Source organism: Podarcis vaucheri (assembly GCF_965113315.1).
Source record: "Podarcis vaucheri genome assembly, chromosome: 2".
In the NCBI taxonomy this organism is placed as follows: Eukaryota; Metazoa; Chordata; class Lepidosauria; order Squamata; family Lacertidae; genus Podarcis; species Podarcis vaucheri.
The window spans coordinates 20662770-20689759 of NC_138760.1; the positions used below are offsets into that span (position 1 = coordinate 20662770).

The 26990-nt window shown below is 45.2% G+C and overlaps 2 protein-coding genes across 2 annotated transcripts in view; one reads left to right on the forward strand and one right to left on the reverse strand.

Moving 5' to 3' along the window:
* The window catches only part of SCN8A (sodium voltage-gated channel alpha subunit 8), a 113306-nt gene that overhangs the window by 77861 nt on the left and 8455 nt on the right, over positions 1–26990 (reverse strand). The window contains exon 2 of the mRNA XM_082212339.1: positions 5686–6015. Coding sequence (XP_082068465.1) covers positions 5686–5961 — 276 coding nt within the window. The 5' untranslated portion in view covers positions 5962–6015. The remainder of the gene's footprint in view (positions 1–5685; positions 6016–26990) is intronic.
* LOC309526623 (uncharacterized protein) overlaps positions 341–26990 on the forward strand; it is a 146225-nt gene continuing 119575 nt past the window's right edge. Inside the window, exon 1 of the mRNA XM_082212931.1 lies at positions 341–824. Coding sequence (XP_082069057.1) covers positions 721–824 — 104 coding nt within the window. The 5' untranslated portion in view covers positions 341–720. The remainder of the gene's footprint in view (positions 825–26990) is intronic.

Below are 26990 nucleotides of genomic sequence, written 5' to 3' on the forward strand. Positions count from 1 at the left end.
AAAGGGAAAAGGCTGGGGGCGGTGAGAGGAACAGGACTCCTTGGAAGGTAGTGGACTCCCCCTTTTTAAACAAAAGCTAGGTGACCACCTAACAAGGATGTTGTAGCTGTGGGCTTTTTTGCATCAGCAGGGAAACATTCCAACATGGAGATCTGCATTATACTAAGTCAGGACAATTGGTCCATTCTAGATGAAAAGGTTACACTGCTGGCTAAGATAGCTTGCTGGTTTCAGCAAGAGAGCTTTCCTAGGCCTATTGGGGGTGTGTTATTGGGTTGTTGTTTTTATTTTGATTGCATGTTTTGTGGTTTTATATTTTGATTTGTGGTTTTATATGTTTGGAAGCTGTGGCTGGATGGTTACGTGGGAGCCGGTTGAAGTTAAATCCTTCGAAGACAGAGGTCCTTTGGCTGGGTCGGGACGATATGGGATTGGGGGGCAACCCCCATCTCTTGCGGGGGCACAATTAGTGCCAGCACCGTCCGTTAAGAGTTTGGGTGTAATCTTCGACACGTCCCTTTCCATGGAGGTGCAGATTGCAGCTATAACAAAGGCGGCATTTTTTTCATCTCCACCAAGTTAAGCAGTTGGCTCCTTACCTCTCTCACCCTGACCTAGCCACTGTGATCCACGCGACAGTCACCTCCAGACTGGATTATTGTAACTCGCTCTACGTGGGGCTGCCCTTGAGACTGACCCAGAAACTCCAGCGGGTGCAGAATGCCGTGGCGAGACTCCTTACGGGGTCCTTGCTGCAAGATCACATTCACCCGGTGCTATACCAGCTGCACTGGCTCCCAGTGGGGTACAGGATCAGGTTTAAGGTGCTGGTTTTAACCTTTAAAGCCCTATACGGCCTAGGACCCTCGTACCTACGGGACCGCCTCTCCTGGTATGTCCCACAGAGGAACTTACGGTCCTCAAACAAAAACATTCTGAAGGTCCCAGGCCACAGAGAAGTTAGGCTGGCCTCAACCAGAGCCAGGGCTTTTTCGGCTGTGGCTCCAATCTGGTGGAACGCCCTGTCACAAGAGACTAGGGCCCTGTGGGACTTGACATCTTTCCACAGGGCCTGCAAGACAGAGCTGTTCCACCAGGCCTTTGGTCAGGGCACAGCCTGACTCCCTCCTTTGGCAATCTTCACAGAACTTTAGCCTAATGGTTGCCATCAATTTGAGTTGAATTAATTTTATAATTAAAATGATTTTAGAATGTTGTACTATTTTATTGTTGTTAGCTGCCCTGAACCCGGCTTCGGCTGGGGAGGGTGGGATATAAATAATAATAATAATAATAATAATAATAATAATAATATTTAATATTTTGTTCCGTGAACCGCCCTGAGACCTCCCAGTACAGGGTGGTATATTAATTCAATAAATAATAAATAATAATAATCTAGAAATGCTTGAGATTGAACCTGGGACTTTCATAAAGAAGCTCTACCACTAAGCTTTGGCCTGGTTTTGGCCTTGATGACTCTGTGTCTTATAGTTGTGATGAGGTTCATTGGAATAAAGAAACACTGCCATCTTCCCTAAGTATTGGGGGATAAGGCAGAGACAGGTGTCATCCTCCAATTGTGGTGCCAGTCAGGCCACGCCTCTGCACTTAGCTCTCTGGCTGGCATTAAAAAGAAAGAGCCAGGACTGCTTTTCATATGCTAGAAGCTGGCATTAAAAAAAACATGGCAACATTCCAGTTGTTCAAGCAGAACTGCTGCTTTTGATGATTCAGAGAGGCGTTTGTGTGTGTGTGTTTTAAATGGATTTGTGGGATGATCTTGAACCACTGGTTATTTGGAGAAGTAATGCACATCCTTTCTGGTAAAACACAATGGAATCAGGAAATGTGCCATTCCAGGGTTTGTGGGAAGATGCACAAGGCCTCGCTACACAGAACAGGAAGCTGGGGGAGAAGCTGTTCATCAAAAACATTTACAGTGATGTCTGTAGCTCACTATTTCTAAAAAGAAAAATACCCAACCTTCTATGTAGTCATGTTCTCTGCACAGCACACAAGATGCGCTGCCAGAGGCCTCCCACATATTTCTAAATGGGAAGCCTTCTCTAGGGAACATAAAGGGCTTTCTTCAGTACAGCCTTTCACACACTCGGGCTTGCACCACTGGATGGGTGGTGGGGGCACCTAAAGGTGCCCAGTGCTATACACAAAAGAAATCCTGCATTTCCTGGTATGCGTTTGGCTTTGCAAACAGCACCTCTTAGCTCAGCTGACCCCCGCACACCTGCCGAAACAGCCTCCAAGGCTTCTATCAAAGCCACCGTCAAGAGGGTGTGGTACTAAGTTGTGGCCGTGCTGTGTGCAGTAAAACTGTCATGCGAGCAAAAGAGAAATGCATGCCCTCCAACATTTCTCCGATGAACATAGGAACGTCCTATTCTTTATTACTCTTATTCTTATTTTACTGTTTATAAACCGTGAATCTGACTGGGTTGCCCCAGCCACTCTGGGAAGCTCCCCACATATAAGAAAACACAATAAAACATTTTTAAAAAACTTCTCCATACAGGGCTGCCTTCAGATGGCTCGGGGGTTGGATAACTCCATACCCTCCAACATTTCTCCAATGAAAATAGGGACATCCTAAGGAAAAGTGGGACATTCTGGGATCAAATCAGAAACTGGGATGGCTTCTGTAAATCCAGGACTGTCCCTGGAAAACAGGGGTAGTTGGAGGGTCTGGGGAGATCCTGGGTGGATAGAGAAGGCTGGCTAAAAACTGTTTACCCAGCTCATACAAGCATCAGAAGACGCCCGTTGCAACAGCCCCACAACCCATCTCTAGCTGCCTGCACCCTGTTCTCACAACAGCCTACTAAATACAGAAATCGGTGCTCAAAAGATCCTCACAGCAGCCATGCCTCCTGCCTCCCCTTGCCACTCGCAGCCCAACCATTCTAAACCTGAAAGCGCAAGCTTGTGTTGTCCCTGAACAGCCGTACAACTGCAGACTCAGGCAGCCTCACCTTCTGCCTGCCTGCTGTTTTCCTCCTGCTGGCTGAAAGGGACATCGCCCCCAGAGGAAATCTCCTTCCTTCCCCTTCACACCGACTGGACCCTGAAAATTCACCTCAGTCCTCAGCTAGCTACCACACAAGGTGCCTCTTCATCTTAAAAGCTCTCTTCCTTGCCAGCGGCCCGGGCATTCTGCTTACCGCCGAAGGCAGATCCAAATAAATCATATTTTCAAAGGGAGAACAGCCACGGCGTTTCTGAGTCCCAGAATCCCTTGGTGCACGATGAAATCTATTTTGCACCCAGCCTAATCTAACCTAATTAAAGTCTGCGCAACACCTCCTGCACTACCTTCAGTTCTGGGAGAATGGACACTTCACTCTCAGAGGTAGCAGCAGCTAGAGACCATCAGTGGAGGAGGTGAGCTGTTCACCTGGCTCCCCTTCATAGCTGCTGGAATTGCCCTTTTTGAACCTTTGGCCAGCAGAGGGTCACCCCCTTTTTGGGGAGCAGCTTTGGGGGGGAAGCAAAGACAAGGGCCACCCCCAGAACATCATCTTCTATGGAGATTGCCTTGCCCTAAATTGTTTTAAGTGCTTTTAAACTTGTACGCTTTAAATTTTGACTTTTCAAAATAAGGGAGTAAATGTGCCTGGGAAGTGAGCAACTGGGGAAAGCAGCTGGCACCCCAATTGCAGTGGTTCTGGGCAAGTGGGTGGGACATGTCTGGTAAGGGACATGTGGCACAGGGAGTTGGTGACTGTGCCATGTGCCAGACCTCCCTTCAACCTGAGGAACTGTGGCTGTCCTATCAGCCAGCCCTGGGGTCTGTGGCTGTTCAATGTTAGGTTGGTCCTGCCTCACCCATGATGTGATTGTGGATAAGGAGGCTGATCTGGTCTGTATTACTGAGACCTGGGTGGGTGAGCAGGGTGGAGTTGGTGCTGGCTCGTTGGTACAGCTCCAGGGCAGACTTGAGGGTTGGGGACGGGGAGTTGCTATGATTCCATCTCTGTCTCCAGGCTTTCTGGCCAGTTGGGTGGGGAGCCAGAGTGTTTGCTCCTGGTGTTGGGTAATTGGGACATATTAGGGATTCTGCTGGTTTACCACCCACTGCCCAGAAGTCTCCCTGCCTGAGCTGACAGAGCTGGTCTTGGAGGGAGTGTTGAGGACTCCCAGATTGCTGGTGTTGGGGGACTTCAACATCCATGCCGAAGCCATTAGCTCTGGCATGGCTAAAGACTTCACGGCTGCCATAATGACCCAACATGTCATTGGCCCAACATATGTGGACCATGTTTTCTCAGCTGGGCAGGAAGAGGGTGAACTGAAAGTGGGGGTTATTGACATCAGTCCCTTGTTATGGTCAGATCACTTCCTGTTGAGATTTAGGCTCTCAGCACCCTTCTCCCTTTGCAGAAGCAGGAGACCTATGAGGATGGTCTACCCTCAGAAGCTGATGGCTCCAATTGGTTTTCAGACAACTTGAGGGATTTCCCTGATGATATGACTGGTGGTCCTGTTGAAGCCCTGGCCAACTTGTGGAACATCTGGATGGCTTGGGCCACTGACGTGATCATCTGAATGTCCTCTCCTGCTTTGTGGAGGCCACTTGGTTCCCTGGCTTGCAATAATCATCTGAGGCCCTTCTTCATGTGCCCCCTCCATGAGAGGTCAAGAGGGACTAGATGGACTCATGGCCTGATCTAGCAGAGTTCTTATGCTCATTGGCAGGGGCTTCATAAAATGCAAAAGGCTCATGTTTTTGTGTAGGCTATTGGGTATCACACAACCACCTCCATTTGTGGTACCAGTTGCACGTATAGTTAAAGGAAGCACAACATAGGAGCTGGTTGTTATGCTCTCTTGACTGAGAGCATAACAAAAACTGTTAAGAGTATATTAGGTAAAGTAAAATGGAAGGGCTTTCAATGTGCATCATTAATTTCCCACGCAAAGCATTATGGCAAAGTTTTAAGACCCCCCCCCTTCCACTTTAGAGGGAATCGGGCTGCCAAGTCCCACAACCACTTTGAGGCTTATGCTCAATATGTGATGGTAGTGATGGTCTTTTATTAGTCTAAATGGTACACTGAGACAGTGAAAGGATGGAGAAAATGTCCCATCACTACCCCAAACCCAGATCCAATAATCTTTCAGGAGCATTTGACGCAATTAAGTAAGTCAGGTTCTGGATTATATGCTGGCACACCACACCTATCTCTTTGTCAGGTCTAGATACATTTCATCTCTGTTTAAGACGAGTTTTTAAAAGTCACCATGGATAGAAGACAAGTCTCCAAATGGTGCAAATTGGCCTGGGAGACACCAGACCTAAAACGCCATGGTGTTTCTTTTTTGTGACTGAGATGGACTGACTGCCACTCCTTTTCTCAGTATCTGTTGCCCCTTCCCCCTCTTATTTATCTGTCTCCTCCCTACTAGATGTGCTGACTTCCAGAATTGCTTAAGCTATGCATCGAGCTATGTGCAGATTTTGCAGAGCTATCAGCTACCCCAACAAACGATCAGATACATTTCTTCCCCAACCCTGAACAAAATGAAGAGAAGATTCGTATTTGAAAAGCCCACAGAAAAAGGTCCCCTTTCATATGCAGCAAGAGACTCTTGCCACCCCAAACCTGTAATTCCTCCTGGGGACAAAAAAGACTTGAGTTTTTAATAGGCTGGGTCTTGGTGACTCACTTTCTGCGTCAAATAGAAAGGGTCAAAGTCCTCCAGTGGCACAGCAACCAGGCCTTTTGGGATATCCCCATAGATGAAAGGCAAATTCTTCCCTGCCTCCAGGTCACTGTTTGGTCTTGGTCTGCTCTCTTCGTCGTCATCTCTGTGACTGCTGTCTTGCTTGGGGCGCTTCTTCTTCTTATCTTCTGCGATGCGCTTCTCGATGTTAGCCAGAGATTCCGGAGTGAAAGGTCGAAAACTATCAGGGCCTGGTGGTGCAAGCAGCCGCCCTGCCATTTTTTCATCCTGCAGAAACTTATTTAGTTATGATGCGCTTGGGATAGGTCAGCTCTGTAGAGGAGAGAATAGGACAGACGGTCACAAGTCAAATCCTCAACATACTGGTGGGTGAATTGAGTATTTTTGGAGGGAAGAATGAATGAGTCTTGTTGAGCCACATCGCCATTGAGATACCACCAATTGTTGCATTGGTTTTACCATTCACCCTCTCAAGGGGAGCGTTAAACAAAGCTGCCTGAGACAATGAGCTCAACACATTCCCCAAGTATCTCACTTAAACCAGAGCTAGCCGACATGGTACCCACTGGATGTTGTTGAGGGGTGCCATATTCCGGGGATCAAAAACCCAGACACCCCACCATCACCACTGGGGCACCTCCGCCACCATCCTGCACCTCCCTCCCTCACCCTCTGTGCTGCTAACCCCTTCCTCGCCCACCTGTTCCCCCTCCCTCCCCTCTCTTATCATTGGTGTCTTTGGCCTCCTGCTCACGAGGGCAGGCTGAGTGGCCCCAGGAAGGTCACACAAGGCCAGGCAACTGCTTGGACTGGCGCGGGACCTAGCGCGGTCCTGGGACTCCAACTCCCATCAGCCCCAGCCATCATGGTTAATGCTCAGAGATTATAAGAGCTGTAGTTCAAGAGCATCTTGAGGGCCACAGGTTCCCCATCCCTCTCTTAAACTACTTAAGGTTGTCAAGTTCACTGGTCCATTATAGAACTCATGTAAAATGGCAGATAACATGGATGAACTCTCTACTACTTACTGTATTTTATGATACTTAGTACTACCCTGACAACTCTACCTCTTCTGGAGACAGCTTTTTAATATTAAGACTGGCCAACCACTCCAGAACTTTTAAATCCTATGGTCCTCCTATTACCGGTTTCCTTCTGAGCAGCTTCAATTTGTGATGCCAAAAGTTCACTGGTGTTTCTCTAAGAACCGCTAATGCCTGAAGAGAAACATGGCAAAGTTTGCAAGAGCAGATTCCTTAATAAGAAGATGCCTAATGATGGACAAGTTACCCTGATTTTCCAGGACAGTGTCTAGCTACAGGGTAGGATTAGCAATGTTCTGTGTTGTAGTCCCAATTGTATGGGTCCAACAAGCTTAACCAGAGTCCAGCATGAATCAAGCATGCCCCAGAATTCACCACAATGCACAGGAGTTCCATGGCAAATGCCTGTGTGGTCCTTGGCAGATAAGTCAATTTGGAAACACTTCCCTAAAAGTAGAAAGACTGAGCACCACTGTGTCAGATTTAACCAAAGCTCCACACATGAACCCATCTCTTTTTAAAGTATATTAAGGTAGGCATCTTCAGCTTTGCATGCAACAGTTCAGCACACAAAACCAGTGGCCCATCACTGTAAACCACAGTTAATGATTCACTATGAATGCCCCTACATGGGTTGTTTCGCTTCTCCCTGCTAGTACACAGAGGAAACAAACCATGATCACTGGCTTAGTGTTATGTTCAAACTAATGACCATGGTTTGCTTCACTCCAACAAAGCACAATCAGTAAGTAAGCCAAAACAAGCCTTGGCTTCAGATCATGGTTTGCTGAAAATGAAACAAACCACAACCCCTCTTTCAAAAGTAACTCTAAGTCAAAGACCTTGGTTTGATTCCTTCCAGTGCTAGCAGGCAGCAAAAATCAGGGTGGGATCAACTCATACACGGTAAACCATGGTTTATGGCTTACCATGATGTTTGAACATGGTCAATACAACATTAGAACAATAAAACCCCAACACTATAATTTTGGCACGAATGTATGTCAATCAGTGGTTTAAAAAAGCCAATGCAATTCTGGGCTGCATCAATAGGAGTATAGCATCTAGATCAAGGGAAGTAATAGTGCCACTGTATTCTGCTCTGGTCAGACCTCACCTGGAGTACTGTGTCCAGTTCTGGGCACCACAGTTCAAGAAGGACACTGACAAACTGGAACGTGTCCAGAGGAGGGCAACCAAAATGGTCAAAGGCCTGGAAACGATGCCTTATGAGGAACGGCTAAGGGAGCTGGGCATGTTTAGCCTGGAGAGGAGGAGGTTAAGGGGTGATATGATAGCCATGTTCAAATATATAAAAGGATGTCACATAGAGGAGGGAGAAAGGTTGTTTTCTGCTGCTCCAGAGAAGCGGACACGGAGCAATGGATCCAAACTACAAGAAAGAAGAATCCACCTAAACATTAGGAAGAACTTCCTGACAGTAAGAGCTGTTCAACAGTGGAATTTGCTGCCAAGGAGTGTGGTGGAGTCTCCTCCTTTGGAGGTCTTTAAGCAGAGGCTTGACAACCATATGTCAGGAGTGCTCTGGTGGTGTTTCCTGCTTGGCAGGGGGTTGGACTCGATGGCCCTTGTGGTCTCTTCCAACTCTATGATTCTATGATTCTATGAAACATTATTCTTATTACTTTTATGTTGAAGTAATGGCAGGAGGATACAATTTTTGGCCCTGACACAAATGCACATGCACCACATGCTAACATCTGCATGTGATGGAGCTTTTCTGAATGCCAATGTTAAAATACATTTCAGGGATTAGTGAGTTTGATGGAGATGGGGACTGAGGAGGAACCCATATCTATATGAAATATCTTCAAATGTTGGCTGATTTGCTCTAGTATATTTCTCCTCTTCCCTTTCCGTCAAGCTGCCTGCCTGAAATCCTATAGGCCGCTAAGCAAGAAATCAATCTCTGCCACCCACAGATTCAGCTAGCATTTTAAACTAGCAGATTATCCTAACTCAGCACCTTCTTTTTCACTTCTCCCTTGAGCAGTACAATACTGTTCACACAAGGCCACAAAAAGCCACACAATCTCTTCATATTACTCATGCCATTGGAAGCCACAAGTATCGGTGTTAGGATCAGAGTATACAGGTAAAAGAAACCATGTGTCCCAGGTAAAATTTGGACCAGTAATGCTTTGATTTTTAACCTTTAAAAGATTTTATGGGTTTAGTTTGTTGGCTAGGGCAGGCATGGGGAAACTATGGTACTCCAAACATCATTAAAGACTCCAGCTCCCACCAGCTGCAGCCAGCATGGCCAATGGCCAAGAATGTCCAACAACATCTAGAGGCCACAGGTTCCCCAGCTCTAGTCTAGGGACCTGCATCTTGCTTTGGGTGCAAGAGAGATCCTGAGTTTACAAGCCTTGGAAATCAGGGAAAGAAGGGCCATGCCAAAAAAGATGGATAGATGGCAAATAATTCTCACTATTCGGCATCCATACAGTACCAGGCAAAACCTGAATGCAACAACCTCCTGCATTGTTGAAACCTCCTGTATTATGTATTACATGCAAGTATTTACTGGGGGGGGGGGAGAAGTGGCTAGCTGAATACCTTTTCTAGGGTTGCCATTAAAAAAGAATGCTTGTTTCTATGCCTTAACTGCACAGGTTGGGGTTAACAGCAGGCTGATCTTGCAGACATGAGCAGAAGATGATAATCCTTATCTCCATGCAGCAAAAAACTTCATCTGCTGCCGATTTCTGCAGATAAGGTTTCTGCTCCAAGGACAAGAGCAGTTCAGGCTTTTTATTGATCAGTTGGCAACCCTATGTCTGATCTCAATAGGGACTTATGCATATGAAGCCAAAACTACCGGTAGGTGTTTTTTAAAATCAAACTGAATTTAATGCAACCTTCTCCTCCCCCCCCGTCCAAAAGCCGACCAAATTCCATTGCCAGTAAGAAAATACGTAAGATTTTAAAAACAGAGATGCTACTAAGAAAATTTCTTCTTTTTGGCAGGCATCATGAAAAGCAAACAAAGACATATTTGTTTGAAGGATGAGTCTAGAGAAATAAGTTTGCATTCTGCAGGGACTGCACAGTGTCCCCAGCAAAGAGGCCGCCAACCAGGTATGACGTGCTGTCAGACCAAACAATAAGTGTGAGTCAGAAAAACAGAGTTTGTCTGCATCTGGTGCTCCTATGTAGAACAAACACACACCGAGATGCACAAGCAGAGTCCCGTCCCCCCTTTCTCTGTAGTTTGACACCTTTGCCGGAGAAACAGGAAGGAGAATGCAACCGTGATTCAGGACTGACGATTCAGAGCTTTTCGCTCCGAAGGAAGGGGAGTGGAATTCTAGAAGCTGTGCACTGATGCAACGGCACTGCAGCACTGCAGACTGAAATACAACAGAGCACACGAGCTTTGGCACTTAAGGGAGCCGTCTAACTGCTGGATGGGCAGAGGGTTTTTTTAGGTGCAGAAATAATCCCGTTGCTTCGTGCACCAGACACAGAGGGACTAACTTGTAGAAACAAACAGAGACGATACAGATATATTCAGCATATAAGAGAAAGGCATATACAAACACAAAATGCTTTTTCACGTACAGTTCTTACAGCAGAAAACAACTGGCTAGCAAGGACCCCTTGAATAAGGAATGATGACTCAACATATTCCTTGAAGCCAACGATCCCCTACGGGGCCAAATCATTACGATACAGCTATAGCCGCATGGAGTCAGTCATCACCATCATTAAGAGGTCTAGTTTGCCTTCCTTACCCCTCTCAGCTCTGGCGCCACTGAAGACACCTAAGATTAACACCACCTTAACAGGAGTTTATTACTGTAGTGTAGCGTGCAGACTGCTGAGATAACCCCGACTCAAATCCCCACTCAGCCATGAAGCTCACTCGATGACCTTGGGCAAGTCACCATCTTCTAGCCTTACCTACCTCTCAGGGCTGTTGTGAGGAGATGCCACACTGAGGAAGGGTGGAAGCAATACAACACCCCCATAATTAAATGGTTGTGTGAAGCGGTACTGCATATTGGACTGTCTGAGGACACACAACTGCAAAATGAGGAAGGCTGCAGCCTTTAACTGGCAGATCAGCTGGCTAAAGTTTTTCTTGATTCATCAGAGGGAGTAATTTTATTTGATAAGGCTGCGAAGGCATTACCTGTTTGCATTAAGGATATTTTAGCTCTGGTTTGTTACTGTAACAGGTAACAAAAAAAAGGAAACATGACCAGTGCCATCTAACAAAGGATGGCAGCTTTCTTCTTCTTCTTTTCCACTAGCTCCTTTGGCATATTAAAAAAGGCATCTATAATGAGGTATTGGTAATATGCCCATGTGTTTAAATTTGCCTTATTAATAGATTAATCAGTTAAACATCATATGATTAATCAACCAAAACTTCTTTAATTGGCTGATAGTGCTAAGCATGAGACAGTGAAATGTTTACTTCTGCAGTTTATCCAGAGCAAGCATGCAATACCAGTCAGTTGAAGCACGTTTCATCTGCAATTATAGCATCACCGATAAACCTCACCTCCAACCTTATAAAGCCAACAGAGCAAGCAATCATAGAGAAAGGAAGAGCGATTTTGCCCAAGGCCACACTAGCAGAACTCTAATCAGGTCAACTATGCCCTGCAGGACCATCCTGCCACCTGAGATTCTCAATGTCTCCCAGGAGATAGGGAGGTTTAATCCTATAATCAATTTCCAACACTACGCAGATACACAGTGCAAGGAAATGAATGGGACAAGCCATTTTAAAAAGTGCAGGTCCTTATGAGAAATTTATGACAACAACAACAACAACATCACCCTTCATCCATAGATTTCAGGGCAGTTCACAACATAAAATCACAATATAAAAACCACAAAGTAAATAATAAAATTAAGAACAACCACAAACCAATAAACCAATTGTAGCCTAGCCATCAAATTTTATAGAGACTGACTCCCACCTTCAAAATCTGCTGTCCCTATTTACTCCCAGACAGTGGATTGCTTTTGACACTGGGGAAGGAGAGGTTTAAAGAGGCCTTTGCCCTTGCTGTAATCTAAATACCCGTTCCCTGCAAAAAACCCCAACCTCAGTCATTGACCAAAGTTTTTATCTTGTATTTTTATGTTGTGAACTGCCCCCGAGATCTATGGATGAAGGATGGTATACAAATTTAATAAACACATAAAATAAATCTTGTGTGATATTATGGCACTGCATAGGGCCACTTTATGAGCCTTATAGCTGCAGGAGTCTTCAATCTACTCCACGGTTATTTTGACGGGCACAAATGAAATGGAAAGCAATGATGGAATTCTTGGGATTTACTCAAGAAAACCCCAAGTAAAGGCATAAAGTAAATACTGGAGAAGACTCACGAGGGTCCAGAGGAACTCCTTGGGCACACCCACATCATTTCCTCAATGGAGAGCTGGAATATTCCTTAACCATGGGTCAAAGATCCATCTCAAGAACACACAGAGATTCTTGCTACAGCCTTTGATGGGGAGGGGGAAACCCCTCATGCTACCTAAGTGTGGAACCCACGCTAGGAGGAGCTACAAATACTTGAACCACAATGCCTCTTGGTTGCTGTGAAGCAAGGGGGAATCGCTCTTACATGACAGTGTCCTTTGTGCGATTGTGGGGACTTGTCCTTTCAGACGGGGAATCTGGTTCATTCATCATGAGTGGAAGTTCCTCAACCCACAGCGAGTATCCGTTATGGCCGCACACATGCTTACAAGTTTTCCTTGGAGTGAACAGATTGAATAATCCATTGGACATAAGGAAAACAAAGGGGTTTGACACAAGGAAAATAAACCCACCAACTTCAGGGATTCCCAAACTCCACAACACCACGGACCACTTGAAAATTGCTGAGGGTTTTACAGATCACTAAAAGATTTCTCTGCCTGGTGTAGCAATTGTAAAGTGCTGCGCTAAATGCTGTGTGATCTTTAATTCAGTTTTTACTGACACAGTGTGAAAGAAGCTTGCAGGCCCCTGAAAGTTCATGGAGCACAGTTTGGAAACCTCTGCATTACTATGTTAAAATAAAGAGCCGTTACCCCAGGGGTCCAGTCCCAAGGACGTTTGAACAGCATTTCTTAATTCCAAGTAAAATGTAGCCATTTGGGTGGTGGTGACCAATGCTAGTCAAATAAGGAAGTGGCCCATATCAATGGTGTATGCCTGGGTTAGCAACTTTTTCTAACTGTGTCCTACCCAAACAGCAGCTTTGAAATGGGAACATTTTGAAAATGTGCTGCTCACATTTTAATTTATCTCGCAGCTGTCCTTGCTCTGAGTCAATGGTAAGGTGTTGCATATCTCCTCCTGATCGCTACCCCAACAACCAAACTGTTCACCTGGAAAGGAAATAAAACAAACTGAATAATCAGATAATGGGGGACCAGAGGAAAGTGTCTGCACCATGAACGAAGACTGTAAAATTTGGCTAAACCTCTGGGACTCTAATTAAAAAGCAAACATCTGGGCACTTCAGGAAGGCTAGAAGAGAGGGAGTTCAGAGGCAAGGTCTGGAAGGAAAGTCCTGTGACAGCAGCCTTAAAGGAACTGGGAATCTAAGGTTTCAGTCTTGCAAAAATAAAATGGCGGAAAGAAGGACATATGCTGACGAGACATAAATATTTCAAAGGATGTCAGAAAGAAGGAGGAAAGCAAGTTGTTCACTGTTCCCACAGAGAGAAAACAATGGATTCAAAAAAGCTTAAGATGGGCTTTAAGAAGAAATGGGGAAAGGAAATTTGCCCGCAATGGTATCCAGCAAGGGAACAAGAATGTGGAACCCCATTCCCTGGGGAGCACTGGTAGTATAAGGACAGCACATCTGGGCTAAGAGCACACGTTTCAATGACTCATGGGACCCTTAGAAGATTAGACCAGTTCATGGACAATAAAGCTATCAGACCCAATGGCTATATTCCAATTCCATGGTCGAAGGCAGTATGCCTATGGGACGCCTGAAAGCAGGAATTGAGATGAACAGCAGTGTAATCAACCAGTTGCCTCCAGGAAGCCCAGCAGCAAGACTCAAAGGTTGTTTTCCTCTCCTACTGTTGTAGCAGCCACATTGTATTCAATTAATTTGTCTTTGTTCTCTTTTCAAACAGTCTAAACTAGTGGCCACCACATTGCACAGCTTCGATAGTTAACTAGTGCTTGTTTACACATCACCCAAATAAAGAGAATGTGTATGTATGTGTATTTGCATAAAATTAGTATAAAATAGAAATTCAATGCATCTTTCTATAGCATGGAAGCTGAACCAGGCACCCTGTGTGGCTCTTCAATCTGCTGTCTGTTCAGGGGCTGTTGATGGGCAAATTTAAGGCCCTCCCTGCTCTCCCTTCCTATTGCACTTTATCTTAAAACTGAACTCAAACTACGTAAGCAGCCTTTCAAAGACAGAAGATAGAGGGCTGCTCCCTGATCAGCCCTCCAAACTGAGGGCTTCCTTCTGCAAAGATGGCCACCCAAACTCCCACATACACAAAGATCCACCAGCATGGGTGCCAGGTCATCAGTGGTGATCCTAAAACTTTTTACTGGTGACCACCTACCCCTTGATCTCAAGGATGAAGCCTCTCATTCTTGCTCCCTGGATTTTTTTTAACATTCCTCACACACATGGAGAAACTGCCTGCTGATATCAGTACCAACATCATTTGCTTCATGGCCTAAGATTTCTCCCTGTCCCCTGCAGATTCCAATAAAAGCACTTATCAGAGAACATAATATCTGGAATGCCAAAGAAATGTTGGCTGATAAAATCAGATTGTTGCAAATGTTTCATTTTGCATTGATTATCGAGCGAATAAATTTATGAATTGTAGAGTGTGACATTTAAAATTTCACTGCCCAAAGGGTGATTCTTCTTGTGCAACCAGCTAGTCCAAGGAACATCAAGGTGTGCACTTCTAATTGTGTGGGTGCTTATGCAAAGCTTTGCATATCTGTAAGTGGAATTATGATGTTCCTGCCAATGGATCAGCATTTTTGCGCTCTTTTTCCCACTTGACTGTACCACAAGAGAAGAAGAAGAAGAGTTTGGATTTGATATCCCGCTTTATCACTACCCGAAGGAGTCTCAAAGCGGCTAACATTCTCCTTTCCCTTCCTCCCCCACAACAAACACTCTGCGAGGTGAGTGAGGCTGAGAGACTTCAAAGAAGTGTGACTAGCCCAAGGTCACCCAGCAGCTGCATGTGGAGGAGCAGGGAATTGAACCCAGTTCACCAGATTATGAGTCCACCACTCTGAACCACTACACCACACTGGCTCTTTATGTTATTTATTTATTTCAGAAGATTTATAAACTGCTCACGCTATAAAATATCTAAGCAATGTACAAAAAGCAAAAAATAAGTATGCAACAACACCAGAAATAATACATTTAAATGACAGAACAGTCACAGTAAATGGTTGGTGGAGTATTATTATTATTATTATTATTACTATTATTAGTCAGGAAAGCATTGGGCAAATTAAAAAGAAGTCTGAAAGAGTGCACCTGAACAAAAGATTGTCGGAGCATGGCCTCTCTCAGAACTTGATCCAGTTCTTTAATTCCTACTCCTGCTACCTTATTCCTTGCTGTGGCCAGTAAAGCAGAGGCTGTTACAGCACTTAGGCATAAATAGTAAGTGTTCATCTACTGCATCATTGCTCAGGTCTTCCCTTCCATCTGTCTTTTGTCCTGTTGCATTTTGGTTTTACACAGTACTGACTGATCGTGATATATTATGCAGATTAAGGATATTTGCATACATCTCCTCAGATCTTCATAATATAATCTGTTTCTATCATTCAGGTTTTCAAATATCACAGGAACTGTCAACAACGGAAAGGCAGATAAAAAAGGGACAGATTTTTTTTTGGGGGGGATACTTTGAGGGGTTACAATGACAAAGACTTGCAACTTGGATATCCAAGATTCTAGAGGTGCTAATCTCTGTGCCGGATAGTACCTGGCCTTGTGCAGCAAACCAACAGAGCATCTAACCTTCTAGTTACTGTATAAAAGGTAAAGGTACCCCTGCCCGTACGGGCCAGTCTTGACAGACTCTGGGGTTGTGCGCCCATCTCACTCAAGAGGCCGGGGGCCAGCGCTGTCCGGAGACACTTCCGGGTCACGTGGCCAGCGTGACATCGCTGCTCTGGAGAGCCAGAGCCGCACACGGAAACGCCGTTTACCTTCCCGCTAGTAAGCGGTCCCTATTTATCTACTTGCACCCGAGGGTGCTTTCGAACTGCTAGGTTGGCAGGCGCTGGGACCGAACAACGGGAGCGCACCCCGCCGCGGGGATTCGAACCGCCGACCTTTCGATCGGCAAGCCCTAGGCGCTGAGGCTTTTACCCACAGCACCACCCGTGTCCCATTACTGTATATATGACTCCAATTTGGGTGCATACCTTTGTCTTTACTTGAACAGTTATAAGAATCATAGGAAGCTGCCTTATAGTGAGTCAGACCATAGGTCCATCTGTCTCAGTGCTGTTAACACTGATTGGGGGATGCCAGATATTGAACCTGTGACTTCCTGCACACAAAGCCGTTTTCAGTATACATCCTTAGTGCAGCAACCCTGGGACATGATATTGAGAATGCCAGGCTCTGCTGAATTCAATGAAACACTATCAATGGACAGGACCCTCTCGTCTACAATGTCTCCTGGGGATCACGGATTTGCAGGGCCAGCCCTCCCATGGGGCAGAGTATGGCAGGTGCCTCAGGCAGCAAATTCTGAGGGGCAAAAAAGGGCTAGAAAGGTGTGCCATGGGGTCTGCCCTGCAGCCCTAAGCTAGCTTGCTGCACTAGCATGGCTGGCACACCAAGGGGTGACCTGAGTTAACCCACCTCAAGTGACATGCTACACCCACTCCACGGGGGTGTGGTCCTAGATCTGAGGAAGGGAGGAAGCATCAGTGGCACTTCTTGCCTCAGGCACCAAAGGGTATTGGGCTGGCCCTGTGAATGTGCCACTATCATTCATAAAGGTAAAGGTAAAGGGACCCCTGACCATTAGGTCCAGTCGTGGCCGACTCTGGGGTTGCGGCGCTCATCTCGCTTTATTGGCCGAGGGAGCCGGCGTACAGCTTCTGGGTCATGTGGCCAGCATGACTAAGTCGCTTCTGGCGAACCAGAGCAGCGCACGGAAACGCCGTTTACCTTCCCGCCGGAGTGGTACCTATTTATCTACTTGCACTTTGAAATGCTTTCGAACTGCTAGGTTGGCAGGAGCTGGGACCGAGCAACGGGAGCTCACCCTGTCGCGGGGATTCGAACTGCCGACCTTCTGATCGGCAAGTCCTAGGCTCTGTGGTTTAACCCACAGCACCACCTGCATCCTATCATTCATACCTTATTTCTAATCCAGTGTTCGAAATCAGCCAAGCGCCAGGCACATTTTGCACGTGGCTTTCAACCACTTACGACCAAATAAGGATGCATGCCTGGGTGCCAGGGTGGTGCCGGATGTCTCCACCATCTGTGGATCACTGGATCTGGACTGTTTTCACACACTAATGCCCCATCCTGTAGAATTCTATCAGTTATATTTTATCTGCACAATCACACAATGAATTTCTGGAACCCAACTGCTTTTTCTGTGCAGCACGAGCAGCCACCATTCAGAAAAAGAGGTCGGAACAGGCCTCTCTCTCTCTCTCTCTCTATATATATATATATGTGTGTGTGTGTGTGTGTGTGTGTGGACTGTCCCTGGATCAAGTGACTTTTCTTCTTTAAGTTCTCAAAGTTCCTAACCTAGCTCAAGGTTGTCGTCTGAACAAGCCAGACACTTAACTGAGAATCCATCACAGTCAGTCCATCCTTTGAAAAATAATACTTGAGAGCCGTCTTACGCCAAAATGGCAACTAAGGATTCTGCTTTGGCAACTGCAACCTTGGTTTAAGGAGCCATGTGGCACCTAGATGATATACAGTGGTACCTCGGGTTACATACGCTTCAGGTTACATACGCTTCAGGTTACAGACTCCGCTAACCCAGAAATAGTACCTCGGGTTAAGAACTTTGCTTCAGGATGAGAACAGAAATTGTGCTCCAGTGGTGCGGCAGCAGCAGGAGGCCCCATTAGCTAAAGTGGTGCTTCAGGTTAAGAACAGTTTCAGGTTAAGAACGGACCTCCGGAACGAATTAAGTACTTAACCCGAGGTACCACTGTATCTGAGTTTCCAACACTGTTAACCATATAGAAGTGAAAAGTGCCTGGTGAAAAGTGCCATCGCATACCCTCTGACGGGAAAGGGGCACATGCATCATGTGACATTAGTGCTCAGGACTGTCCCAACACATGTTACTGCTTGAGGCAAAGGATAAGAAGCCCCTTCCACTATTCCACATACAGTAGCAGACTGGGGTCAGCAGGCTAGTTTAGGAGGTGCATGAGAAGCTGTGCAGCACATACAGGTAAGCTCAGCAGCAACAGTTGTAGGCGGAAGGCTTCTGCTGTTTGCCCTGACATCTGCCACCTGAGGCAAATCCATCATTCTGCCTTATGGTAGGGCCAGACCTGCCGGTGCTGTTTGCTTTTGCCTTTCAACCCTGAAAGGGCATTCAGGACAGCTTACAAGAAAGTGCACACAGGCACACACACAACAATCCCTCTCATTAAAATATCAACACTATAGATTCATCAGTCCAATTAAATCCATCAACAGAATACTCAACAACCTTACCCAAATAAAATAAAAAGCAGCGTGTGTGTCAGAGGGAGAAACAGGGCGAGGGTGACCCGACATAATTCCAGTTAATCTAAAGATCAGGTAACCAGGTAAATACCTGTAATAATGATCTCTGAATTTAGATGAGGACAGGTCTAAATTCTCCCCATGACAATTTCACACACTACTGATATACCACTTGCACATGCAGCTCTAAAAAAAAATTAAAAAAAAATCCACACAAAATTCTTTGAAAGAATATAATAACATTTTAGCCTGAGGCTGCCTCTTTCCCCCACTCCTTCCCATTTTAGCTGGAAAGTGCAGAAACTGTCATATATGTGTAAAAATGTGGCCTCAAATACCTGTGATGGCATGTCATCCCTTTCAGGTAAACTGTATGAGACAACTCTCAAGCCAGATTCCAAAGCAGACCACATTCCAATCCATTTAATCAGGATCTGTGAATTGCGTGAGTTTATGTTAGAATGCAGACCTGCCCACCCTCACCTTCCTAACTAATGTACACTTTTTTAAAAAATGGTTTTTTTTATTAAAGAGTTTCTTGGTTTACAAAGGGACGCAGGTGGCACTGTGGGTTAAACCACAGAGCCTAGGACTTGCCGATCAGAAGGTTGGCAGTTCGAATCCCCATTATGGGGTGAGCTCCCGTTGCTCGGTCCCTGCTCCTGCCAACCTAGCAGTTCAAAAGCATGTCGAAGTGCAAGTAGATAAATAGGTACCGCTCCAGCGGGAAGGTAAACAGCGTTTCCGTGTGCTGCTCTGGTTCGCCAGAAGCAGCTTAGTCATGCTGGCCACATGACCCGGAAGCTGTATGCCGGCTCCCTTGGCCAGTAAAGCGAGATGAGTGCCCCAACCCCAGAGTTGGCCACGACTGGACCTAATGGTCAGGGGTCCCTTTACCTTTACCTTGGTTTACAAAAGTCTGTGCATTGTCCTTTTTTCAGGTTGTAAAGTCTTTTCTACAGCTCAGTTATGCTTGACATATGGTTTCTAGGTTTTGATTGCGTCAGTAGCTGCATGTATTTAACTGGCGGGTGCCTTTCTTGGGTTTATCAGGAGTGACACATTTCACATACAGTTTTATCCAATTTACCTAATTGTGTGTCCTCCAGGAAAGACGGTGCTGCTATTTCTCAAAGCGGTATTGCCATTATTTATCTGCAGAACATTATTAATCAAGAAGGCCGAAAAGGATAGGTCCACAATACCTTTCAGTGCCTGTGGAGCAATGGCAAGAGGAGGCTATTGCCTCCATACCCTGCTTAAAGTCTTCCAGATGCATCTGGCTGGCCACTGTGGAAAACATGATGCTGGATTTGATGGAGCTTTTGTCTAATCCAGGAGGGCTCTCCTTAAGTGCTGAGCAAGAATGTAGGAGGCTGAACGTCTCCAAATATCCTGGCTCCACACCGAAGCACCACTGGCTGAAGCTGATCCAAGACGTTATGACAAGAGGAGCTTCCAGCTGCAGTCCTATGCACGTTTACTTGCAGGTACGCCCCCACTGAATACTCTGGGGTTTACTTTTGAGTAAACGGGATCAGATTGCAAGGATACAGTTGCAATAAACCCTAACAATTAAAAATATATATAAAGTAGGTAGATTAGCCGTTACTTGGATCTAACCGAAATGAATTTAGAATCTGGATGTTAAGCAAGAATTGAGTCTCACCATACAAGTAGTGCTTTAACATCCAGAATTTGCCAAAGGACTGTTCCTAAACCCAGACAAAGCTAGTAAAAATGTTCCATTTGCAGCAATCTTCGTACCAGAGTTTGGATTCTGTATGCGTACCTATAGCTGCATACTGGGAAGTAAACGCTCTTGATTTCAGCGAGACTTATGGTACTTCTATATGGGTATTGTCAAGGACCACAATTTATTGGCTTTAAAATGTGGCCTATTGATTTGATTTTGAGAAATCGGATTTTTAGTTATTAGCGGCTAATCCGTATAAAGGTCTATGGCATGGATGAGGAACCTGTGGTCCACCACGTTGTTGGACTACAGGACCCAACATCCATGACCATTTGCCATGCTGAGGCTAATGGGACTTGGAGTTCAGCCAAAACTGCAGAGCCACAGGTTTCTCACCTCTGGGGTCCATGGCAACAACCAGTGTAGAAAGCCATGCACTGCGCTACGACTGGAGTAAAGGAGATGTGTTAAGAAGCTGAGTTAGAAAACCGCTGATTAAGGTTTGATAGCTTACCTAGATGCCTCCATGATGGAATTGTGGGGTTCAGGAAAGCACTATCCATGAACAGATCTGCGTATATGCCTGCTTCAATTATTTAATTTTCAAAAGGGCACTGTAGCAAGGCCTTCCTTCCATTACCAGCATCACATTATTTTTTCAAGTGTTCCCTACAGTCCATTTAGTGCTGCATTATGAAGTTATTACCATCAATAATTAAAAGTCCATTGTTCAAAATAAATGAACAGATGAAAATTTTGAGGTCGGGTCCATGCTTCAGTGAGGACACACGTGTGAGTGTCTGTGTCTGTGTTTTACAATTCTCCCTTGGGGAGAATCTTACATATGCAATGTACATTTCACCACAGAATAAATAATGATCAAATACTCATGTCTCTAAGCTGGCTGTGTGTTTGTGTGTGTCACATTAGATGCTCATTAAACAAAATTAATACATGTAGTTTTTATGACACCTTTGTGTAGGCAAAGCAATTTATATTCTCAGACAATTTCATTCATTCTCGCAGCATCTTTGTGCGTTGGGCAGGTCCATTTTATTATATTTCTTCAATGCAAAGACAGAGAATTCCACAAAGAAATGCTGGAATTAGATCCTGTTCCAACCCTAAGCCTCCAAGTATGTCATTATACTTTCTTTTCCTCCTTATTTCTCTCCTTCTGCCATGTATTTCCCCCTTTTAGAAATAGCAGGCATATGATACCCCAAATGTTCTCCCCTTGTCCTCACCTGCATAGGAACAGATGACCCCTGTTGGTTCAGACCAAAGGCTCGTCTTGCTCAGCATCCGTTCTTGCAGTGGCCAACTGGAAACCCACAAGCAAGACATGAACACAACAGCGCTCTCCCCACCTGTGATTCCTCGCATGCTGCCTCTGCATACCTAATGCACTAATTAGAAGTAGCACAGTGCTCACAGCTTCCTATCACGTAAGTTCACCTCATGTCGCCCCCACCGTTATCGCCTATTAGTGGACACATTCTTGCTTAGCCAAGGGATTTTGTGATCTGCCTTGCATCCGTGCCTCGAAGACTCATCTGCAGCAAGGGCAAGTGAAGGGGCTGGTTGGATGAGAAAACGAACTCTTGCAAAATGGGAGGGGTTTTCTACCTTCCGCTTTCTCCTCTTCCCTCTTGCCCAGGGACAGCACACCCAGAAGTAGGCAGTGGCATACCTTGGGGTACACAAGGCAGCCAATGTTAGAAACTCAGATATACAAGCTAGGCGCCACATGGCTCCTTAAACAAAGGTTGCAGTTGCCAAAACAGAATGTCTAGTTGCCATTTTGGGGCAAGACGGCTCTCAAGTCTTATTTTTCAAAGGATGGACTGACTGTGATGGATTCTCAGTTAAACGTCTGGCTCGTTCAGACGACAACCTTGAGCTAGGTTAAGAACTTTGAGAACTTTCAGGAAGAGCCATCACTTGATCCAGGGACAGTCCATTTTAGAATGTTGTTTATGTTGTACCTTTGTACTGTTTTATTGTTGTTAGCCGCCCTGAGCCCGGCTTCGGCTGGGGAGGGCGGGATATAAATAAAATTTATTATTATTATTATTATTATATATATTGGCCTATTCCCACCTCTTTTTCTGAATGGTGTCTGCTCTTGCTCAGGCTGCACAGAAAAAACAACTGGGTTCCAGAAAACCATCCCAATTGTGCACATAAAATAGAAAGAATTCTACAGGATGGGGCATTAGTGTGTGAAAACAGTCTAGATCCAACGATCCCCAGATGGTGGAGATGGCAGGCGTCATTCTGGAACCCAGGCATCTTCATTTGGTCGCAAGCGGTTGAAAGCCAGGAGCAAAATGCGCCTGGCTCCTGGCTAATTTCAAACACTGCAAGGCACAGGAGTGACAGTGTGTACTAAAACCTTGCTTCTGTGCTCCGAATGCATGTGCTGTGTTTTAGATTGAATGGGGACACACATACCCAAAGCCTCAGTTATCAGGGTCTTGGTGCCTTCAGGGTGGATGTTTACAGCACCGAGGGCCTTCTGGCAGTTCCCTCACTGCAAGAAGCCAAGTTACAGGGAACCAGGCAGAGGGCCTTTTCGGTAGTGGCGCCTTCCCTGTGGAACACCCTCCCACCAGATGTCAAAGAGAACAACAACTACCAGGCTTTCAGAAGACATCTGAAGGCAGCCCTGTTTCGGTTTTAATGTTTGATGTATTATAGTATTTTAATATTCTTTTGGAAGCCGCCCAGAGTGGCTGGGGAAGCCCAGCCAGATGGGCGGGGTATAAATTATTATTATTATTATTATTAATAATAATAATAATAATAATAATTACAGGGAGGGTTCATGCCCAGCTCTATCTTGCGTGGTACAAGCACCCTGCAAACTCAGGCTTGTTGTCCTTGAACTGGAGGAGGAGAGGGAGTGAAGCTTGGACCTTCTGCCAATCATACTGAGCTTAGACCCTCTCCCCTAATTGCATGGGCATGCCTAGGAAGTGAACCCAGGACCTTTCACACCCCAAATGCAAATGATTCCCCTAAACTAGGGGAACCTGTGGCCCTGCAGGTGCAATTGGGCTACAGTCCCTGTCATTCCTGGCAACTGGCAATGTCGGCTAGGGCTGTGGAGTTGGGAAGCCCAACAACTGGAGGGCTATCCCTAACCTAGGGGAATTATTTCCATGTTGGGTGGGAGATGTCCTGGGCTCTCTTCCTATGCAAACCCATGCAAATTGGCTTGGGGGAGCAGAATGAGGGCCATAGCTCTGTGGGATTGGCTATGAGTCCTTGCTTTACATGCAGAATGTCCCAGATTCATTCCCTCATGTCTTCAGTTAAAAGGCTCTCACATGATACAAAAGACCTGTTCTTCATAACCCTGGAGCGTTACTGCCATTCAGAGTAGATAGTACTGGGCTTGGTGGAAAAAATAGTCTCAACTGTGCAAGAGAAAGGGAGGCATTGGGCCTCCATTTGCAAAAGTGGATGCAGCTACTGGTGTCCAGGAAGGGATGTAAAGGGGTGTTTAATCAGGAACACTTGAGAGGTGGGGATGAGCCTTAACTTCCACTCCAGGCACAGACTGCTCATCTAACAAAAGTATGGATCCGACATCACTGTTATCACCAACTGTAGCTTGTTGCTACTGCTGTCACCATAACTGAAAATAATCTTAAAATACTGACACATGTAAGGCAGCTTTCCAAGGGTAACTGATACTGGGAGATCATCTCTTGAAATAATTGTGGTCAGCTCATCAGAAAACTCCATTCATGGTCACTCAAACATGCAAATTATACTGGGAATTTTTAAGGAAAAGAAATGAAATATTGCCGGATATCACAATCCCATTATTTACAGTGGTGCCCCGCAAGACGAATGCCTTGCAAGACGGAAAACTCGCTAGACGAAAGAGTTTTCCGTTTTGGAGGTGCTTCGCAAAACAAATTTCCTATGGGCTTGCTTCGCAAGACGACAATGTCTTGCGAGTTCCTGCTGGTTTTTTTCCCTCCCCCCCTTTTTCTAAGCCGCTAAGCTGCTTATCAGCTGATCCGATCAGCAGATAAGCCGCTAAAAGCCGCTAATAGCACTAATAGCGCTAATCCGCTAATCCGTCAATGGGCTTGCTTCGCAAGACGAAAAAACCGCTAGACAAAGAGAATCACAGAACGGATTCTTTTCGTCTTGCAAGGCACCACTGTATAAGTCTGCATTAAGAAGTATCTAGTGTTACAGAACTGCAAAGCAGAGAAGCAACAATAAAAAGAAAATATTATTTATAGGCTTCTGCATGAGCAGCGGTACGTAACTTGAACCCAGATTCTAAATCATAGTATGCCTTTCCCATGGAATCCCCTACCAACCCCTTCTCCTGTAGGCTATATACAGAGCAAGAATCCCCTAATAATTCTTTCTGATAACCAGGAGCCACTCTCTAGCTTGTTCTGCAGAAAGGTTAGAAAGGGCAGAGGTAGGGGAGAGAAGAAACCTAGGTGCAGCCCATGGAGATGCATTTTCTAAGAATCACATCTGTTTCTCTTGCTTGATCGAGGGCTCTGCCTCTGACTACACTAAAGCCCCCTGCCTGCTCCATTGTACAAAGAATTGTTTGTGCAACTTTCTTCTGTCCATGATATTCCATAACTGTTGTGCTTTGACTTTAGCAGTCATTGGTCAAGTGTATCTTCTACTATCAGCATCTCCATGGAGGAGCCATATCTCAGTGGTGCAACACACATGCTGCATGCAAATCTGGTCTCTCAAGTCAAAAGAATCAGGTAGGAGAAGATCAGCAAAAACTCTTTCCAAGACCATCTGAAGAGTTGCTGCGGGACATTCCTGGGCTAGATGAGCTGATAGTCTGACCTAGTCTTAGGCAGCTGAATGTGTTCTCAATGGTTCTTCAAAGGTTTATATTATTATTTTTTGCATTCTCTGTAGATAGAAAACAGTATCACTGGGTTGGATCAAGGCTTAGCAATCAAAAGAACTGAATTAGGTCACTGTCTAGGTCTCTCTTATTTCAGTGAGTCTACTCTAAATAACCTGGATCCAACCCATAATACTTACTAATGTCGTTGCGCCTCTGCATTCTATGGAAGACGGCAAGTGAGAAGTGTGAGAGGACACCTCCCACTGCCTCAACATCCCTATGCTTGCCAGACTGGGCTTCTTGTATGTCCTACAGGAGAAGAAAGTCCATGTGAAACCCTGTATTTCTGCAACGCGCTGGTGAGCAGGTATATATAAGAAGTCCACACTAGTAACTGAATATGCCTTATCCCTTACCTTTAGGTTCCTATCTTTGTTGGCCAGGCAATGGTCCCACATAAGGTCCCAGAACAGTTTACAGTTCTTAGGGACCAACGGTGAGATTCCTTCTGAAAGGCTCTTCAACAATCCATGCAGAAAAAGGTCTGTCTATCAAAAACCACAGACTCGCCACTATCCATGAGGTTGAGAATTCTAAGGAATCGTCAGCAAAGACTGGTGAAGCCCAGTTTTCCTTGGCAAAAGTCAAGCTGACTCTCCTTTAGCATGTTTCCTCATGTCTTTTTTGATGGAAATAGCATTGGCCAAGATGCGCAATGGATGTCTCTTTTATAGGAGGCCATAGAGGGAATGCATGAAATGTGGCAGCTATTTGGGAAAGGCGACTCATCTCATCCTTCTCTATTCCTGGAGTGGGGGAGAGGGCATGCTGACTTAAGATCTGTACATGTAAAGGGAAGGGGAAAGCCATTTGGAACAGAGGCAGAGAAAGGGCAAGTTGAAGGTGAAAGCAGACTGGGGGTGGGGGTGGTAGTGCTGTGTCCCACTCTCTCTGGGGGCTTGATGTGAGGCAGCAGATCTGTTGCCTCGTTACTAGGAATGTTTAATAAGCTGCTTGCCTCCATCTATGCTCTGCTTGTATATTTGTAAATAACCCAAATACTACAAAACAGTTTCCAGTGATTTCTCCTTTCCAAAGGAAACCAAAATCCGGACAGCATTTGCCCCCGCAATATCTCAGTGACTCAGACAAGTTGGGAGCGCATCACTTTTTTGGCCTATCACTTGCACTATATACTGTATTGGCCTGAATATAAGCCTCACTTTTTTCCAAATTCTGACTGTGAAAAGTTAAAGTGCAGCTTAAATTTGCGACCTTACAAAAATCGGCTTTTACAATATCGCTGCTGAAACAGACATACGGTAAAACGGAACGGGTGTGAGTACCTGCGGAATTTTAAGGGAGAGGCTTATATTTGGGTCTTATATTTCTCTCTCTCCCCCCCCCTGAATTTTGAATGTGCAGCTTATATTCAGGTGCGGTTTATATTTGGGCCAATACGGTATGTATGTTATACTAAAATAGGATCCCAACACGAGAAGAAAAAACAGATCTCACTTTTAGGGAAGAACGTCATGAAAATGTGTCCCATAGTCTGAAAAACCACAGTAGCTGAATGAATACCTCAGGAGGTATCTGATGGACTACATGGAATTGGCGGAAATGACTGGCAGAATCCGAGACCAGGGAGAAGAGTCGGTGGAAGAAGATTGGAAGAAATTTAAAGACTATTTACGGAAATATTGCAAAATTAATGAATGTTAGAATGATGTCAGAATGAAGTTAAGTGCTTTAAGCAGCAATGTTATAAAGGTGTATGTAAAAATGGATTGTTAACAGGTGAGAATCCAAAGTTATAATATATTATGTTAAAGGACTAAGATAAAAACAAAGAGGGAAAGAAATTGCTGAATTAACTAACTGAATTGGAATACAAAAAAGGGAGGTGTGAGGAGGTCAGGGAAACAAGGAAATGAATGTAAGGTATGGAA